General features: G+C 49.1%; 1 protein-coding gene across 5 annotated transcripts; it reads left to right on the top strand.

Annotated features, from left to right (window-relative positions):
• The first annotated feature begins 6,860 nt into the window (after nt 1–6,860).
• LEP (leptin) lies at nt 6,861–19,392 on the top strand. 5 transcript variants are annotated; one of them, XM_058724390.1, is made up of 3 exons: nt 6,861–6,919; nt 16,581–16,752; nt 17,863–19,392. In XM_058724390.1, exons 2-3 carry the CDS (start codon nt 16,609–16,611, stop codon nt 18,220–18,222), a joined length of 504 nt encoding a protein of 167 aa, XP_058580373.1. In that variant the 5' UTR covers nt 6,861–6,919; nt 16,581–16,608; the 3' UTR covers nt 18,223–19,392. The 5 variants fall into 5 exon arrangements, with proteins under 5 accessions (XP_058580373.1, XP_058580374.1, XP_058580375.1 ...); XM_058724391.1 differs by lacking the exon at nt 6,861–6,919 and adding an exon at nt 7,130–7,598; XM_058724392.1 differs by lacking the exon at nt 6,861–6,919 and adding an exon at nt 14,626–14,853.
• The last annotated feature ends 509 nt before the right edge of the window (nt 19,393–19,901 follow it).

Below are 19,901 nucleotides of genomic sequence, written 5' to 3'. Positions count from 1 at the left end.
AGCTGGATGCCTAACCAACCGAGCCACTCAGGCAGGCGCCCCTCCAGTTTGCTTTTTTAGTCCAATTTATAGGCCGGTGTAAACTCCTCCTCAATGTAGATTGAAAGGCATATTTCATACAAGAGAAGCTCCTTGGGATTACCTAAACCCAGAGCAGAGATTTAATCTCTGTCTGCCTATCTTCTCCCTCAACAAAGCACAGGGCTCTGTGAGGCCACCCTCCGACCCCAGTGCACCCTTGTGATCCTGAAGCTCGTGGCTGACATCCATGCAGAACCACAGGGGCCACCTTGACTGACAACTGTGGCATCTAAAGATGCCACTTGCTAGGCAAGTCCTCTGACCGTTCCGAATTTCAGGCTCCCACCTACAACGTGGGAGTAGGACCTGCTCTACCTCTTTATGTGAGTTACTGCCAAGATCAGATGAGATTATGAAAGTGCTTTGAAAAAGAAAAAGCAGTATTGAAATCCAAACGGCTAGATTACCTTTTTGTTTATTGTGAAGGTTGTCAAGGCTCAAACAAAAAGGACTTTTAAGTTTTGCTATTTAATAATAAGTCAGGTCTATCAGAAGTTTGATAACACACCATAGTTGAATACAGCACGCATTATTTGCTGTCTACCCAAGAGCCATTTCTACTCTCCTTTCAAGGTCGTTGAACCCTAACTCTTTCAGGTAAGGACAGAGCTTTGCTTCAACTATCTTGATCTGCCCCAGCCCCAGGGGGAGACTTAGGATTGGTGGAAATCAGTCATGGCAATCACATTCCACTTTGCCAGCGATTGGTCTAGGGGTAGGCATAAGTCCCAGTCCTAGCCAATGAGAAATAAGGGAAAATGTGACTTCCCTTCCCCAGCTTGAAACAGAATTTCAAGACAAGAAAATCTTTTGCCTCTGTCTTACTGGGCACTCATGTGAGGACATGATGACTGAAGGGGTAGGATCTATCTTGCAACTGTGAAGCAATAAGCACAAGGACACAATGGAAGAATAGAAGTCTGAAGGAGCAAGATTCTTTTCTTCTTCTTCTCCTCCTCCTCCTCCTCCTCCTCCTCCTCCCTCTCCTCCTCCCCTTCCCCTTCTTCTCCCCTTCTTCCTCCTCCTCCTCTTCCCCTCTTCAGCTCCCCCTCCTCCCTCTTCTCCTTCTCTTTCTTCTCCTCCTTCTCCTCCCTCTCCCTCTCCTCCCCCTCCCCCTCCCTTTCCCCTTCTTTTCCTCCTCTTCCCCCTCTTCAGCTCCCCCTCCTCCTTCCCCTCTTCTTCTCTTTCTCCTTCTCCTTCTTTTTCTTCTAAGTTTTACCTCTGAAGTTTATTGTAGGGTCAAACAGACAAAGCACAGTCAGATGAGGAAATGGGACATTTATGTGTGATTATCTTAGGTGGAAAAGTTGTATCTGAACTAACAAAATCTATTCATACATACATCTATGTGCCTTTGATCCAGGCATGTTTAGAAGAAGCAAAATCCTTGATGATACCACTGAGTTACTCCACCTGCCTTCCTCCAGGCTTCTAGTTATAAGAGATAACTAAATGCTGTTGCTGCTTAAGTCACTGTTACTTGCAGCCATTTGCATATGTAAATTGGCACAATCTCTAAGGAATGTAACTTGGCAATGTATTTCTATTTGAATGTGCATACCCTCTGACTCAACAGTTCTCCCACAGAATTACCAGAATTTCTTCCACAGATATACTCACACATAAGTAAGCATATTTAAATAACTATTTATTCACAAGGATATTTAAATACAATTATATTAAATAGTAATTAATCCAATGAAATATATTGATTCAAACATCATGTATGCAACAATATGGTTAGATTGATGGCAGTGCATCCATAAAATGAAATATATGACTTAAATGCACACTGGTAAGAAGTGGTATTCTGGATATAGTAAGTGGAAGAAGGGAGATTAATAATGGTTGAAGCTGGATGATGGGGATTTGTTAGGTCATGTTTTCTTATAAATGTAGTTTGAAGGGGCACCTGGGTGGTGCAGTCAGCTAAGCATCCAACTCTTGATTTCGGCTCAGGTCATGATCTCATGTTTGTGAGTTCGAAGCCTGAGTTGGGCTCTCCACTGACAGTGTGGAGCCTGCTTGGGATTTTCTGTCTCCCTCTCTCTCTGCCCCTACCCCGCTTTCTCTCTCCCTCAAAATAAATAGATAAACTAAAAAAAAAAAAAAAAAAAAATAATAATAATAATAATTTGAAAAATGTAGTATGGAGATTTGAAATTTGCCAAAATAAAAAAAAATTTCAGGGGCACCTGGGTGGCTCAGTCAGTTAAGCGTCCGACTCTTGATCTCAGCTCAGATCTTGATCTCAGAATTGTGAGTTGAAGCCCTGTGTTGGGCTCGGCACTGGGCGGGAAGCCTACTTAAGAATTTTCTTTTGTTGTTATCAAGTCAAGAGGCAGCAGAGTAGTAGTGTGTTTACCCACTATTGGTGTGGGGTTTTTCTTTTTTTTTTTTTTTAGAGCAAATAGATATATGAAGGATATAACATGAATATACATGGAAGGACACACCAGAAATTGGTAACAACAACTGTTTCCAGGGAAAGAAAGAGGCCTGGGAAGAGACTGAATTTTGATTTCTCTTTGCCCCCTTTTGAGTTAAAAAAAAAAAATCTTATATATTTCATTAAAAATAAAATAATATCAAGATTTATTAATGAGCCAGATGTGAAAATAGGTAGGTGATGGATAAACAGAGAGGCAGTCTGCAACCTTGCAATGTGGTTGCAAGAGCTGCTTGATGTTCCCATGGTAGCTCTGTTCAAATCCACCCCGTCATGCTGAGGCAAGAACCCTAGGCTGCTAAGGGCCCTGCAAATAAGCTAAGTCCTTACTTACAGCCAAGTTAGAAAGATGTTGGGGACAAAGAAAACTTGATGGCAATGACTGCAATAGCCGATACACGAAAACAACACGAAGCACCATTTTTTCAGGAGGTAAAATATTTCTCTTTATTTTTTTTATGTTTATTTAATTTTGAAAGAGAGAGACAGTGTGAGTGGGGAAGGGGCAGAGAGAAAGGGAGACACAGAATCTGAAGCAGGCTCCAGGCTTCGAGTCGTCAGCACAGACCCTGATGCAGGGCTCAAACCCACGAATTGTGAGATCATGACCTGAGCCGAAGTCAGATACCTAACCGACTGAGCTACCTAGGTGCCCGAAAATATCTCTCTTTAAAATGTAATTCCATTGCAGACACTTTTTAAATGCAGAAAAGCCCAAAAAAGAGATTAAAAACCATTTCTAATCCCACTCTCAGTAGTGATACCATATATTTTGGTGTGAGTGTATGATCAGAAAACACTATTTTGTAAGTGAATTCATTTTGTAATTAATAACAATTTTTTTCAGTAAACTCTACCCCCAATGTGGGGCTCAAATTCACGACCCCAGGATCAAGAGTTCCATGCTCTACCGCTGAGGCAGCCAGGAGCCCGGTAATAGGATTCTTCCTAGTTCACAAAATAGAATGATTTTTCCTGCATCATTAAATATATTTGGCAACATGTTTTTTAATGTGTGCATATTGCTTTTATGTGGCTTTTCAATAATCTTATCAATTTCTTACATTGGACATTTAGTTGGTTTCTGACCTTTTCCGTGGCAGTACAATGACAACTCACAGGCAACGCTAACAATTTCTGACTTCCACAAATATTAGCTCAATTTCCTGTCTTCCTTCAATAAATACTTATTAAATAAGTGCAAAACAACCAGGCTCAAACGAAGTAACTATGAAGGACACTTTTGAGATATTTGGGGGACTTTGTAGACTTGCTCTTTCACGATGCTAAGGAATTACTATTGTGTGATAATGGTCTTGTGGTTATGTGGAAATGCTTCCTTATTTTTTAGAGTTACATACTGAAGTATTTAAGGATGAAATGACATGATGTTTGGGGGCACCTGGGTGGCTCAGTCGGTTGAGAGTCCGACTTCGGCTCAGGTCATGATCTCAAGATTTGTGAGTTCGAGTCCCGCATCAGGCTCACTGCTGTCAGAGCAGAGCCCCCTTCAGATCCTTCGAAGTTTCTCCCAGCTGTGCCCTCTCAAAAATAAATAGGACTTGGAGCGCCTGGGTGGCTCAGTCGGTTAAGCGTCCGACTTCAGCCAGGTCACGATCTCGCGGTCCGTGAGTTCGAGCCCCGCGTCGGGCTCTGGGCTGATGGCTCGGAGCCTGGAGCCTGTTTCCGGTTCTGTGTCTCCCTCTCTCTCTGCCCCTCCCCCGTTCATGCTCTGTCTCTCTCTGTCTCAAAATAAATAAACGTTAAAAAAATAAATAAATAAACAGGACTTAAAAAAAAAAAGAAGAAATGTTGTGATGTTTGTAATTTGCTTTAAAATATTTTAGCCAAAAAAAAAATAAATGAAGCAAATATAGGAAAATAATAATTATTAAATCTAGGTGATGGGTATATTGCCTACTGTCCCATATGGTTGAAATTTTCATTTAAAAGTATGTCTTAGGGGCGCCTGGGTGGCGCAGTCGGTTAAGCGTCCGACTTCAGCCAGGTCACGATCTCGCGGTCCGTGAGTTCGAGCCCCGCGTCGGGCTCTGGGCTGATGGCTCGGAGCCTGGAGCCTGTTTCCGGTTCTGTGTCTCCCTCTCTCTCTGCCCCTCCCCCGTTCATGCTCTGTCTCTCTCTGTCTCAAAATAAATAAACGTTAAAAAAATAAATAAATAAACAGGACTTAAAAAAAAAAAGAAGAAATGTTGTGATGTTTGTAATTTGCTTTAAAATATTTTAGCCAAAAAAAAAATAAATGAAGCAAATATAGGAAAATAATAATTATTAAATCTAGGTGATGGGTATATTGCCTACTGTCCCATATGGTTGAAATTTTCATTTAAAAGTATGTCTTAGCGGCACCTGGGTGGCTCAACTGGTTAAGCATCCCACTTCAGCTCAGGTCATGATCAGGTTCATGGGTTCCAGCTCTGCACCAGGCTCTGTGCTGATGGCATGGAGCCTGCTTGGGATTCTCTCTCTCTTCCTCTCTCTTTAGCAACCCCCTCCCCAAAAAAAATTTAAAAATAAGAACTTTTTTTTAAAAAAAACCCTCAACATTATAAAAAATTAAATGCTTCATGCTAGGTCCTGGACTATGAACTGGGGATATAGCTGTGAAGAGAACAGACCCCTGCGATCTTGGTGGAGCACACAGCCTTAAGGGAACGTGTCTCCATCGGGAAGTTTCCAATGCAATCTGATGGTGCTGCCTGGACCCGTGTCAGCCTGGCTTTCCTGGTTCTCTCTACACCATCATCACTGAAGGTATGTTTCCCCACGTTTTAAATATCTACCTCTCAGCGGCCGTGAGTCTGGAAGAATCCCCAGACTGTGGTGCACTAAGAGTGCACGTGGGAAATCAGCTCTGTGGTGCATAGTGTCCCCGGGGCTCCATTCAGGAAACTTTTCCTGGGACCCCACATATGCCTGGCACTGTGAAGGTACCAGGACTTAAAAGGAGGATGGCCGGAGCCCTGCTTTCCACTGACAGCCCTAGGAGGAAATGGGAGGAGCTCACCCAAGCCAACGGGAAGGAAGGGAGTTGGCTGGGAAGGCCACCAGGACAAGCTACTTCAATGAGGGAGGAAGAGACCCCCCCAGTGCAATGGGGCGATTCCACTTGGAGAAGGGCTGGATGAGGAGTCCTGCATGCCCGCCCATGACTGGCAGGAGGCAACGAGCAGTGTATTCTCTAGTTCAGGGCTTGGCAAACTTTCTCTCTAAAGTGCTGGATAATAAACATTTTAGGCTTTTCAGACCAAGAGGCAACATCAGAGATACGTGGCTACAAGAGGGGAAAAATTCCCCCCCCCCCAATTTTTTTGGACAAAATCCAAAACTGCATTTATGGTCCCCCAAATGTAAATTTCATATCGTGTCACGGAGCCTTAACTGTTCTTTGTATTATTCTTTTTTCAACTCTTTAAAATGCAAAACCCATTCGTAGCTCAGGGCCATACCAAAGCAGGTGGGGGCAGGATTTGGCCCACCCACGTAACCTGCCAGCTGCTACCTCAGGAGATGGGTTGGTTCTTAATGGAAGGGTTTGATGTCAGAGCCGCACTTTGCGGTGGGGACGGGAACGTGCCGGATCTCGTTGTTGGCGCCTGGGCTCCCGGCCCATCTCCACTTACCAGCTAGGGGTTCTGGGGCAATCACTTAACCACCCTGGACGTCAGTTTCCTCGTCCCCGAAGCCCGACAGAGGCTCTCAGGCTGGGTTTCGTACACTCTCCTGGGTACGTGGGAAATACTGGACTCACGGGCGCGCAGAGCATCCCCAAAGGCTGCAGTGCCCGTTCCTCCTCACAGCCCTCCGGAGAGGGCAGCGCACCCAGTATAGCGCGGGGACGGGCCCCTCACCACTCAGGTCCGCGGGCCTGAGCACTGGCAGCCCGAGCAGACCCCCATCCTGGGCGGGGGTGCGGGGTGTGCCCGGCGGGGCCGCTCCAGCTCGCCCTGGCCTCCCAGGCGCCCGGGGGCCGTCGGGTCGCGCGGTCCGCCCAGCTGTCGGTGCGCCTCCGCTTAGTGGAGGGCGCCGTCCGAGCTCCCAGCCGGCTTAAGGGAGCCCCTCGCCACCACCCTGGCCCCGAGAGGTCGGGATCTCAAGGACTTCCCGCTCCCGCCAGACGTCCCCAGCCTTCCGGGCCGTACCCGAGGGTGCGCGCGTGGCTCCCGGCGCAGCGGATGCCTTCCCTCGAGGCCCCGGACCCGCCGCCGCCCGGCCCTACGGTGTCCAACGCTGCCCGGCAGGGCGGGGCCGGAGCTGGCACTCGGGGTGCGCCCGGGCCTGCCGGCCAGTTGCGCAAGTTGTGCTCGGCGGCTATAAGAGGGGCGGGCAGGCATGGAGCCCTGGAGGAATCGCGGTGCCAGCAGCTGCGAGGTAAGGCCCCCGCACCCTTCTTTTCCATTCTCCGCGGGTCTTTCTTGGCAAGCGACCCCACCCCGCCCTTCCCTGAACGCCGGGGAAACTGAGGCGGGCGAGGGGCAGGGCAGATGCCCTGGTTCTGGCCTATGGTGGCTTTGTACCAGAGTTCTATCGGGAGAGAAGGCAGCCGGGCAGATCTGGATTCGTGAGCTGTGCCGGTGCCCATGGGGCAGGAATCTGTGCCATGGAGCCAGCCAGGGTCCCAGGAGACTGTCAGAGCAGCCAGCCCCGCTGCTGAGATGCTTGGGAAATTGCCTTGAGCACACCCCCAAAGATCAGGGTACCCTGCCCCCATCTGGAGGCGATAAAGTTGAGGGTGCTGGGGAATTCTGGTATGAGCGTTCAGTTCCTGAAGTCTAGCTTCGCTCTGCGTAGAAGAATTCAGGCATCATTCTCCAGTGGGGGTCTTGATCGCCGAAGTCTGAATGCCAGTGGCTGAGGCGGAGGCCTAGAAACAGGACCACTGCGGAGTAGAGGTGGAGAGAAAACTGTCAGGAAGAACCTAAATATCTCAGAGAAATTGTTCTGAGTCTCACCACATCTGGCCTCAAAGCCAAGCAAATTGCTTTCTTCACGATGGATAAAATTGGGGTATTCTGAGGTTATAGAGCAGCGGCTCACCGGAAGTCCTATGGTATGTTTCTCATTGTTACCGCCTCTCTGGTCAATACCGCAAATGCCCACTGTTGGCAGGTGAGACCTACTAGGCCTGCCTATAGTCCACCTTCTCTCCTGGCTTGGTTTAGATTTCACTGTGGGTGTGGTTGCCTTTACATTTCAGTTCCTATAGCTTCACGATGGTGGCATTTTGGAATTGCGAATCTTTAAATACAGTGAGATCCAAGACAAGTGGCCTGCTTGTCATTTGAGAATAGCAGTTTTGGAAAGGAGGAGATGACTGATTTCTGCTAGAAGGGTGGTCTTGCGGGCAGAGGGCGGGTCCTTGCAGCCACCACCCCGGGAGCACGATGGCTCCCCTTTGTAGGAACTGACCTCTGTCATCTCTCTTATGTTCATTCTGTAGAGTTTCAAGGTGGGCAGCAGTCGGCTGGGACTGGTGGGCGCGAGGGTACCCAGTCTCTTTCTCACCAGGTTGGTCTGCAGAACATAGTGCCTGCCATTCCGTGTCCTCAGGAGCAGAGATGATGCCATGCTGATCATTTCTCTTATTTAGGTAGGGGGAAAAGGCAAGAGAAAAACAGGGGATGTTTTTAGGTTCTTCCCTCTTCAAGCGATTGAGGACATTGGGCTGAGGGGAACATTTCCATGTTGGCCAAAGGAGCGTCCTTCTCGTATTTTGTACATCTTATGCCCAAAATAACTCTTCTTGGTATTTGGGGGAAATATTTTCCTCCCCCTCCGTTCCAGGAAATGTCTCCAAGCGCCAAGGACGGAGCCAGGGAGATTGCAATGAATTCCTGCCTCTCGGCCCCAGGCAGATGCCTCTCGTGTCTGAGTGGCCCATGCAGGGTGCAGAGGTGGCCACTTGGGAGAGCCCTCCTCACAGAACGCAGGTCTTTGTCCCCGCTCCAGCCTAGGTGCCGCCCAAGGGAACAGAGAGGAGGGGCTTCAGGGGAGTAGAGTCCTTGTGTGTGTGCATCCTTGAACAGCATGCATGTGATTTAAAGGAAAGTCGAGCCAAATTGTCCTGCAGTCAGTCAATCGGTAAGCCCTGTCCTCCCCAGCAGCAGGATTCCAGTGGCCATAGCTCTCCATTCTGGCCTGCCAGCCCAGAGCCTTGAAATTCTTCTTTGTCCGCACAGTTGTCTCAGAGAACTAGAAAGAGGTTGTGCCTGCTGAAAAACAGCACACCTGATGCCGGGGCTCATAGAATCCTTTGCACTGATTCCACGTGTGACAACGGATGTGCCTTACTTCTCAGCAAACTGCATTTTACAGTCTTTCCTGCTCAGTTTGTCAGCTGCCTGGAACTGGATCGGTGATCGATGCCCATGCGCACATCTTACTGATGTCACTGAAGATTTCATCCCGCATCTGTGTGCACCTTGAGTTTGTTCTCTGGGGAGAAGCGCAGACACAGTGGGAGAAGCCACGGTGGGGAGAGAAAGGAGGGGCAGCAGTCTCTGAGAAGGAAGGGCTGGAGGCCCAGAACGCTTCCTAGGGATTCCTGCTGGGCAAAAGCGAATTCTACAATGTGACTTTTAAGATAGGGGCAGGCGAACCACGGTAGATGTAGTTTAACCCGGTGAGACAGGGAAGATCAGAGATGGGAGGGATTTTGTTTATTCTTTCAACAAATATTTAATGAGCACCTACTCTGTGCCCGGCCCGTCGGAGATGCTGGAAAAGTGGCATGCCCGCGGCTCCTGCGCCCGGCAGACATCACAGCTGATCGAGGCACCCTCTCCCTCGGAGTCCGGATGCAGCTTCAGATTTCCCTCCACACGGTGCTCCAGGGAGCCGCTAAAAATTGATCAGACTGACACCAGAATTGAAACCAGTTCGTAATCCTTGATGGGATCAGATCTAAGGGTGGTGTGTGATGAATGGGAAGAATATAATCCCCACACCCACACCCCGGCTGCTGGTTAAGTACGTTACTGTTTCTCAGACAAGGCTCTTGATTGCAAATAAGAGAAAACCACTCATGCTAGCTCAGTGTGTCAAACAATATACGGCAACCAACATCTGAAAAACCAAACTCTTAGCAGGGCATCACTCATGGTAAGGGGGAATTTTCTTTCTTGATACTTGTTCCTTTTGCGTGTGTGCATCTATATGTCCCTTGGATATAGAAAAATATATTCAGAGGGTTGAAATATACTCAAGTGAGTGTAAATAGAAGAGTGTCTCACACTGGAGGCTAAGGACAGGGAGGGCCCAGAACCAAGAAGGTCAGGAAACAGAAAGAAGGTCAGGAAGGAGCACAGGCACTGACTGTAACTCACCTGTCAGTGGCTGAATGAACTCTGATCTTTCTCAGCCACTCCACGCACTTGAAGGCAACTGTGGCTACCCCGGAGCTTCTGAGCCCTCAATAGAGACAAACTGGGCTCTCTGAAACCTACTTTAAATTCCTGGGAGAGATGCTAATTGACTTCATCAGGGTTTGGAGGAGGAAGAGATAAGGAAAGAGAGAAGCGTATTCATGGTCTCTTGCCTGTCACTGGTCATGCAAACATGGACTCCAGGGCCTGTGTGTGTGTGTGTGTGTGTGTGTGTGTGTGTGTGTTATGAGTAGGGCAGATGCCCCACAGGTGGAATCAAGCCTGGGACATTGTAGCTCTCTAGCCTCACATGTTCTACCCTTCCGCCATATTGAATCCTCCTGAACCCACCCTAGTTTTCCCCAACTCCACACTGTCGCCTTGGCCTGGAATGCCTTCCTTGTCCTCTTCCCCTGTCCTTAAAGTCTCAGTTCAAATACTGCCTCATTTGCAAAGCTGTCTTCACCTCCCCAGAGTCACCCCCTTCCTCTGTGCTCCCCAAAGTCTATGCTCACAACCTTTATGGGATTGGGTTAAGGTGAGTTATTTAAGCTTCTGTCTGTTCCACTGGATTCTGAGTAGCTTAAATAACCAGGATCCAGTCTTCCCTGTCTCTACTCATCCTTTGTTTTTTTCCCCGTCCCCAAGTCCCTTCCAACTTGGAATTGTGGAGAAAGGAAGGAAGGGAGAGTAAAAGGAAAGGATGGGAGGGAGCCCACAGGAAGAATTTCTGCCAGGAGAAGCACAGACCGTCCAAAGCTTTTCCCTCATAATTAAAAGCAAATACTACATTATTTGAATTTAATTCACACCAGCACACTAGACATTATTGAAGAAAGGGGTGTAGAAATCCCAATAGCTGGAGGAGAGAAGAAGGAAGAGAAAAATGTGTGCTGGGTTCCTGCTAGCCCCTGGCACCTTAAACCAGGAGATGACATGGGACTCTGGATAACTCAAGGCTAGCAGCCTCCACCAGCAAATTTTTCTGTGACTCTAAGGTCTCCCCATCACCCCTACTGCTGTCATCAGAAGGCTATAGGCAGCCTGACCTTGGCCCAGCAAACCCTCCAGCCTGTATCGAGAGAAGCACCCCCCTATCTTGACATACAGGCCCCACATGGTCTGCCTCATCCTCTAGGACCAGAGGGAAGGTGAAGAAGGTCACATGTGGAGGCCATCAGCTTCTTGGGGAAATGGGAGGTGAGCTAGTCTGGGAGGAGAAGGCAGAAGTGGGGTGGGGGGTGGCACCTGCATAGACATAGAGCAGGGCTGGGAGGAGTCCACTAGGGATGAATACATGTGGGGCCAGCACTCAGGACCTGGCTGAACTTGGAGAGTGGGAAACTGTGGGGGGATCGGAGGTGTGGTTATATGAGCCTCTCCTGCTGGCCTTGGAACTGTTTTCTGCGATGACATTCCCTTATCTAGTGCTGCCCTGGGAGGCTCCATTTTCTGGTTTCTCTCTTTTCTTCTCCGATGCACCCATGACAGGGGATGCCAGTAGAGATGACAGGGAGTGGCAGGGTCTTAATTAAAGGAGAGGGGGGGGGCGCCTGGGTGGCTCAGTCGGTTAAGCAGCCGACTTCGGCTCAGGTCGTGATCTCGCGGTCCGTGAGTTCAGGCCCCGCGTCAGGCTCTGTGCTGACGGCTCGGAGCCTGGAGCCTGTTTCGGATTCTGTGTCTCCCTCTCTCTGACCCTCCCCCGTTCATGCTCTGTCTCTCTCTGTCTCAAAAATAAATAAACGTTAAAAAAAAAATTAAAAGAGAGGGAAGGCAGCAGGAGGCAAAAACTAGTGACCAAGAGGCCCAGAGGATGAGCAGAGAAGTGCGGGGTGGGGAGCCAGCAGAGTGGAGGGGAGGCCAACTGACCATGCCTCCCCCAATGGTACCCATTTCCTTCACAGGCTCTGCTTGAATAATGGTCAGAGAGAAATAAAAGAGACAGGATGTTGTATCAACATTTCAGCGGCTCATCTTTTAACTAGCAGAAAGTGACAGCTCCTAAATGTTCAAAACCATTTTGGAAACTTCTAGAGGGAAAATGTTTTGCAGCTCAGGCAGTTGGCTGACATTCGCCTTTCTCCTCCCCATTTCTCTCACCTCAGCTCTCTCCAGCTAGGCACTCCTGGGTCTCCATCTGCAGCCCCGTCCATCTGATTGTGACTCCCAACCCGAACTGTCAGCTGGATGGGTCCACCTGAGGTCCCACCAGTCGCAACGAGCAAATTGGCGACGTCGCACCTCCCTCCTGCTGCCTTTGCCAATTTCCACCTCCATCCTTCACGTCATCTGGGCTGAAAGTGTTAGCCTGGGGACAGTCAGAGCCCCTCACTTCCGCAAAAGAAGCCTAGCCTCCTTATGCGGCACTCGGTGCCCAAGCCCTCCCCACCTCCTGGCCCTTTACACCTCCCGTGCGGGCTGTGAGCCCCCGTGTCCTCAGCTCATAAGTGTTCTTCAGCCTCTGAGTCCTCGGCCGGGCTGCTCGTCTCCTCCACCTTCACGAACCCAGTTCCTCCTCACTCTTATGACCCTTATCAAATGCCACCTCCTCCAAGATGCCTCCTTGATCTCTTAGCTGGAAATGGTGGTGACAACAGCTAACGTGTTGGCCATATGCCAGGCAAAGAGCTAGCACTTTACCTACGTTACTTCATTTCGTCCGCCGAATGGCCTCAAGTGGGAATTACGATTTGTATCATCCCCATTTTACAGCTGAGAGAAATGAGTCTGAGAGAGTTTGGCAAACTTACCCACGGTCCTATACACCCACTCAAGCAGAGTTCTGCTGAACTTCACAGCCCATCCTTGTACACGCGACTCCCTCCCCTCAGTTCCCCAAGGCGTGCTATCTGTTTAAACATTCCTCCTTGCATTGTAGCTAATTATGTAAGCCAGTTGTTCAAGAGCACAATTTTGTTCTTCACTTTTATCTCTAACAAATGATTCATGTTAATGTTTAACCACATGAAATACTGCGGTATATTCACTGGGCTTCCGGAAAGACCAGGAGTCTTCAGCCGGTCCCTCACTAGTCCTGATTCCTGACTTCCTATGGCTCCGTGCATGTCTTTTTTGTCTTTGAACCTGGTCCACAGTGGACGATTAATACATGTTAGCTGTCAGCTGTCAGTTGTCCATTGAGTAATTATTATGTATAAGGTGCTGGGCTCAGTGAAGTTATAGTCGCCGTCTTAAATTATTCCTGCCCTGTCCAGTCCCAAACTGTGCTCTCACCAGCCACCTGTACCACCTTCTTGGACCACAGCCAGACCCCACTCAGGTATTGACACTCAGGTGAACCCAGGAAGACTTGATATCCACTCTTTTCTGATGCCCACATCCAGGTGTATAAATTAACTAGCATTAAATTTGGCTGCATTTAGCAGAGACCCATAGTGGCTTAAACAAGACAGAGGTTATGTCTCTCTCACACACACAACACAAGTCCGGGGATGGGCAGTCTGAGGCCAGTATGTCACCTTGGCCCCACAAAGTCCTCAGGGAACTGGGTTCCAGCTCCCTACTCCATCATTCATAAGGTGAGGCCCTCGTCCTCCTGATCCAAGATGGCGTCAGAATGCCGGCTGCTGTATCCGCAATCCAGGCATGGGATGGAGGAAGGGATGAGAAGAGAAGAGGCAAAGGCACATAACCCGAGAGCTGCCACAGAGTACCTCTGCTGAAATTTAATTGGCCAGACTTTTTTTTTTTTTAATCTTTATTTTTGAGAGAGCCAGAGACAGAGTGCAAGCGGGGGAGGACCAGAGAGGGAGGGAGACACAGAATCCAAAGCAGTCTCCAGGCTCCGAACTGTCAGCACAGAGCCCGCCTTGGGGCTCGAACTCACGAACCACGAGATCATGACCTGAGCCAAAGCCGGACGCTTAACTGACTGAGCCACCCGGGCACCCCTGATTGGCCAGACTTTAGTGGCGTGGCCAAATCTAGTTGGGAGAAGCTGAGAAATGTTGTATTTATTCTGGATGGCCACATCCCCATCTAAACTTGGATATAAATTACTTGGAAAGGATGGAAGAATAGATATTGGAGACAACCAGCAGTCTCTACTAAAAGGGTTCGGTCTGTTCATGTTTGTGTACGTGCACATGATGTGTGTTATGTGTGTGAGCACGTGTGTTGTGTATACTGGTGGGCCACGTTCTCTCCACCACTTTGATCCCAGATGGACTTGTTAAGAGTTCTCTGTGGAGCTCCTCTAAATCTGGCCTCTCCTCTTAGGCAGATTGAGCCTCAGCTTCTCAATTCAAGGAACTACAATGTATTTTCTGCATCCGCCGAAGCATGTTATCAGTGGTGAGAGAGGGGCTTGTAAAACTGTTTTCCCGTTCAGGTGTTACAGGGTGGCCATTATGTGAGAACGACTATGACCAGAGTTAATCTGGCAATAAATTCTCTTGGGAAGGAGGGTGTCATTAGCGCAAGAATCCTAGCAAAGGGTACCGCTCAATCTTGTGCCGCAGGGGAAACGCCCAGAAATACCAGGCAACCTGTTGAGATGACCCAAGGCGAGGAAAATGCTAGATTCAGCGTTGGTTACGGGTAGTGTTGCCCCAGTGTTTTAAGCCCTGCCCAGTAATCACGCAATTCCAAGAAACTGCTGACCTTTCCTACCCGCCCCCCCCCATCCTTCACCACATACACACACACAATATGCAGGGGTTTGACAGGTTCATTTCATTTACTCTTTTGAGCCAGTGGGTATTATTAGTTCCGTTTTACTAATGAGAATGGGATGCTGTAGGGAAGTTAAGTATTTGCCTAGAGACTCATAGCTAAAAAGGACAGAGCTGCTGCTGAGCCCTCGGGGCCTAACCACAATACTCTCCAACTTTATTAGGATTTCGTGGAACCCTGTTGGGGGTTAGCGCCACTGAACTCCCTTCCACAAACATTTGGCGCAAGTGTTTACTCAGGTAATCAGTAGGTAATAGAGGGGGTGTCAAATTTTTAAGAAAGAAAACAAGCACAAAAACGCCTGAAGTGCCCCCTCCTGAATTACCTAGTATTTTTCATATTTGAAGTTGATTTGGTGGCACAGTCTCATAGCTTCATCCTAGAGCCGGGTATTTGTTTCCAAGGGCCATGGTCTCTGGAGGTGCCTGGGTTGAACATTGGGGTGGTTTGTAATTTGGGGCTCTCTTTAAAGGCTGGAGAAACCTTAGGGTGGGGGGAAGGCACCCCAGGCTTTCTGCGTTAAGCAGAACCCTGACTCTGCCGCTTACCTGTTTGACTTTGGGCAAGTTAACACATCTTCTCGACCTTCGTTTTCCCACGTCTATGAAATTCAGATGAAAAGCATACCTTTGATCAAGCATTATAAAGAAAGAATATATAAACAGCCACTTTTTTCTATTATATTGCCAGCATACGAATTATACTAATATTGCCACCTGTGGACAGAAAATGTACAGTCTATTTTTATCAATACCCAGATGAGGCAGAACATAAAAAGCAGAGATTAACTTTTTTGCCATCTCCAGCACCTTCATGCTAATATTTACTTACATTTGATTATCATTTCAGGCTCATGCACACATACTTAGCATGGATCACAGACTCGCATACATTTCACTTTATTACCTTTTGTCTTTCGTGTCTCCTTAAAACTGCTGCTTATTCAAGGATCTGCATATTATTAATATTAGAATTCATTGTTCCATGACTTTGAAAGTGTCAAACATTCTGGACGAACATGTTAGATAGTCTCTCCTGCCTCCACCAGCTGTTTTCTGGCCACTGTGCCCACCACTGTCCACTCTTACTGACAGCTGCTTGGGTCTTTAATACCCAGCTCAGGTGACACCTCTTCCAGGGAGCTCCCTTTGTACTCCTGTGATATCTTGCACTTGTCCTTCTTGTACAGTTTGTTCTGCCTGTATTGGAATGGACTGCTTCCCTGTTTATCTCTCCTATTAAAGCATAAGCCACCTGAGAGTAGAGAACATCTATTATTCACCACTGTATCCTTGGTGCTCGGTGCTGTATCCGACACATTTGAAGACCTTCCACCAGTGCCGGGTGGGTTCAGGCTCCCAGCGGGAGAGAAAGGAAGTTATAAAGCCAGTGAGAAATGCCATCACAGAGATATCAGCAGGCCGCTGTGGGAGAGTAATGGAGAGGACAAGTAACGTAATCTCTAGTAATAAGGGTAGTAATAGAGTACATTTCACAACACCTTTAAAGCTCTTGCACATGCATTATCTAATTTGATCCTCATAAAAGCCTCGAGGTAGGTATATTGCAGGAGATGGAGGTGGAGGTTTTCGTGGTTATGTGATGTGCTTAAAGTCATGGAGCTATTAAATGGCTGGATTCAGACCAGACCATAAAAGCTGGTTCTTTTCCTCGCAGCATGCAATAAAGTCGAATCGTCACCACCACGTCCATTTGCTCAGGCCCTGGCTTACTGCTCTGTGATCTATCCCACACCACATCACAGAGTTGGTCAGGTCTTGCCTCCCCAAGGAAATGCATTTCATTAATGTACTTCTAGATAATGAATTGTCTTTGACTCTGAGGAGATGATCACTATGGCACAAAGCGAGTCTCCTTTTTATCCACATCTGAAAATATGGTTGGTCACAGGGCATATGGGTGTTTTCTGAGATCACCGGCGACTTGCTACGTGTGGTTCCTTCTGTTTGCAGGCCCGACACGTACATCCCGGGAAGGAAAATGCTTTGTGGACCCTTGTGCCGATTCCTGTGGCTATGGCCCTATCTGTCCTATGTTGAAGCTGTGCCAATCCGAAAAGTCCAGGATGACACCAAAACCCTCATCAAGACGATTGTCACCAGGATCAATGACATTTCACACACGGTAGGGAGAGCCTGGGAAGACAATAGGTTTGCCCGTGGGGGAACCAGGACCTCAGATGTCAGCTGGAGCCTGTGCAGCCACATGTAGGGGCCATGGTGGCCTTGACTCCTCCCTACCTCACGAACAGCCGCTTCCTACATACGGGCTGTATTTGGAATTAGGAAGACTAAATGTGAATCTCCACACTTTGGTTCTCTATCTGTAAAACCTTAAGCTAGTTCCTCCATGTCTTTAAGGCGTGGTCTCATCAGCTAGCTAGTACAGTCCTCACAGGGTTGTTATGAGATTAAATTAGATAAAGCAACTAGATAAACCCTCTCATAGAACCAGACCACGGTGTGCCTTCTTTAAAGGTTTTTCGTTGTGGGTTTGGTAGCCCCCAGTCTTAAAAGCTTGCTTGCTTACCCAGCATGGGGCAATCTAGAGACTTCCGCATCTCCTGGACACCATACGTGTCTGACAGTGGCCTCGGACAGCTCAGAACCAGAGTCTTGGGCATTTTATGGAGAGCAGCATGTGAGTGTCCCTGCTTTCACGGTAGCTATCCAACAAGGCCACACGGGGTAGATCCAGAGTGTCCCAGCTTGGGTGGCGTAGAAAGTGAGGGCTGCAGGCCACCCCCTCCTGGTATCCAGCGTTATTGGAGCAGAGGAGTGAGGCGGGGCCGGCCTTGATCCCTGAGGGGCCAGAGGCCTTGGAGGACCTGACTGGGAAGGAGGAGTCCTCTGGGAGTGAAAGGGTGTGAGGATGGCTAGGGAAGAGGCACTTAGGGAGGACCTCAGTGCGTGGGGAAGAGACTTAACTAAGCAGGAATCGGGCCTTATGGCTGGTTCTACAGCAGAGGTCATTTGGAGGAGGGAACGATCTTCGAAGATCCATCTGGAAGGGGAGGGCAGGGTGATTCGGGAAGGGCAGGAAGATAGAAGTCCAGGAGATCAGCTTGGAAGCTTGGCAGTCCCCGGGGCACAAGAATCAAGGGCCTGGGCCAGGGCAGTGAGGAAGGGGAGAGGAGGCAGCCAAGAGAGCAGACCTCCACATTCATGGGAAAGGCCGAGAGCCTTGCAGAACCAACTTCTCTGAGCCCCTGCTCTCCCTTTTCCTCTCGCACAGCAGTCTGTCTCCTCCAAACAGAGAGTCGCTGGTCTTGACTTCATTCCTGGGCTCCACCCTGTCCTGAGTTTGTCCAAGATGGACCAGACATTGGCCATCTACCAACAGATCCTCACCGGTCTGCCTTCTAGAAACGTGGTCCAAATATCTAATGACCTAGAGAACCTCCGGGACCTTCTCCACCTGCTGGCTTCCTCCAAGAACTGTCCCTTGCCCTGGGCCAGGGGCCTGGAGACCCTTGAGAGCCTGGGCGGTGCCCTGGAAGCCTCACTCTACTCCACGGAGGTGGTGGCCCTGAGCAGGCTGCAGGCTTCTCTACAGGACATGCTTTGGCGGCTGGACCTCAGCCCTGGGTGCTGAGGCCTGGAAGACCTCTCGTCCCAAAGTCGAGGAGAGAACCCATGGCTCCCAGGTGTCTTCAGCAGAGAGCCTGTGTGGCTGTCCTTTATCCAGGCCCCAGGCCATTAGTCTCTCACACCTTTGAGCCACTCTTCCAAAGGCATAAGCCTTCAAGGCACGAAACCAAAGATAGAATGCATGATTCCGTGCTCACCAGGAAGGGAGACCCACCCGGCAGTGAACCGGACCTGAGGATCTCACAAAAGCCTTCCTTCCTGTGCCACCTCCCCTCTCACCGCATGCTTCAGCGTGACCTGGGGTGATTTCAGGAGGCACCCGCTGAGCCTTTGGACCATCAAGCGAGGTTCTGTCTGAGAATTCTGAGAACACCATGACGGTTACATCCACATAGCTGCAAACTCCCAAGCAACACATTATTTATTCTGCGTTTTATCCTGGATGGATCTGAAGCAAAACAGCAGCTTTTCCAGGCTCTTTGGGGCCAGCCAGGGCTAGGGACGCTGCTTCCAGCCCCGCTGGTGGGCCTGGCTAAGGCAAACCCATTTCTATGTGACTTGAGGGCTCTCAAGTTAGTTCTTTGGTAACTGGTTTTGTTTCTACCGTGACTGATGTGAAATTACAGTGTTTGCAATGGTATTGCCCTGAGCAGATCTCCAAGGACCAGGTTCTTCCAAAAAGAAGATGAATTTTGTCAAGTGTGATATATAGATGCGTGCACCTGGAGGTGGGGGAACGTGTTAGTGGGAAGAGGAAGGATCAGAATGTATTCTCTGAATTACATTTGTGTGATGGGCTCTTCGGATGGGGTGGAGTCATTTTCTCATCTCTGCAGCCACTTAGTGTGGTTTTCTGGAAAATAACAAAGGAGATGACTCCTTTGGGGGGGGTTGTGGGGTTTTGGCAGCCACCTATGGAGGGAAGCTGGGGACTGTCTATTGGGACAGTTGTGAGCTCTGGCCTTCTCCAATTGCGAGAGAGAGGTCTTTCTTATCAGGGAGTGAGGATCCCTCACTGGAGACCATGATCCCCAGAGTAGGGGTCCTTGGAATGGTCTGGGGATGATCCCACACTGGATTTATTACATGGCAGTACCCCTACTTGGGATTTGCATGCCAAATTGTGGTTCTCATCAGACTGGCTCACCCAAAGCACGACCATGTTTCCTACCCATTTGGTGTGGATTTTTATTCCAGTGGGAAAGTCTGTGGGCTTTAGCGGGTGGTCCCAAAACTTGGGCCAGCAATGCTGAGTGCCAGGACTCCCGGGCCAGGCTGCCAGGAGCGCCTTTCCCACTAGAGGTCATGTTTGGTGGGATGAATGAACAAGGAGGCTTGGGTTTTCCACCGTCCTGCCACTGTTGAGAGGCCATCACGTGACAGGTGGTGGATCTGTCCAAGGAAATTCGAATCAAAGCTATCAACGTTCAGACTGAGCACCTACTTCGCGCTCAGCCCTGATTGGTGCTATGGGCTCGAGAAGCTCACCAAGTAAACGTTAAAATCCAGTCTTGCCCTCAGGGACCTTGCATTCCCCATGGTAAAAACTTTACATGGCAGCGCTAAGGCTGGCCTTTCACCATGGCAACCAAGCTGCTGAAAGAGTGAGCTCCTGGGCAGGTGGGAAATGCTGGGCGGAGGGTGGCAGTCCTCAGGGGCCCACTGGCTAACCCTGCTTGCACT

The sequence above is a fragment of the Neofelis nebulosa genome, chromosome 4, assembly GCF_028018385.1.
Source record: "Neofelis nebulosa isolate mNeoNeb1 chromosome 4, mNeoNeb1.pri, whole genome shotgun sequence".
Classification (NCBI taxonomy): domain Eukaryota; kingdom Metazoa; phylum Chordata; class Mammalia; order Carnivora; family Felidae; genus Neofelis; species Neofelis nebulosa.
This window is presented reverse-complemented; position numbering and strand designations above follow the sequence as displayed.

Coding starts and splice junctions, on each gene's coding strand:
- LEP (XM_058724390.1), top strand. CDS start 16,609: ATGCTTTGTGGACCCTTGTGCCGATTCCTGTGGCTATGGCCCTATCTG. Junction 16,753..17,862: donor TCAATGACATTTCACACACG/GTAGGGAGAGCC, acceptor CCTCTCGCACAG/CAGTCTGTCTCCTCCAAACA.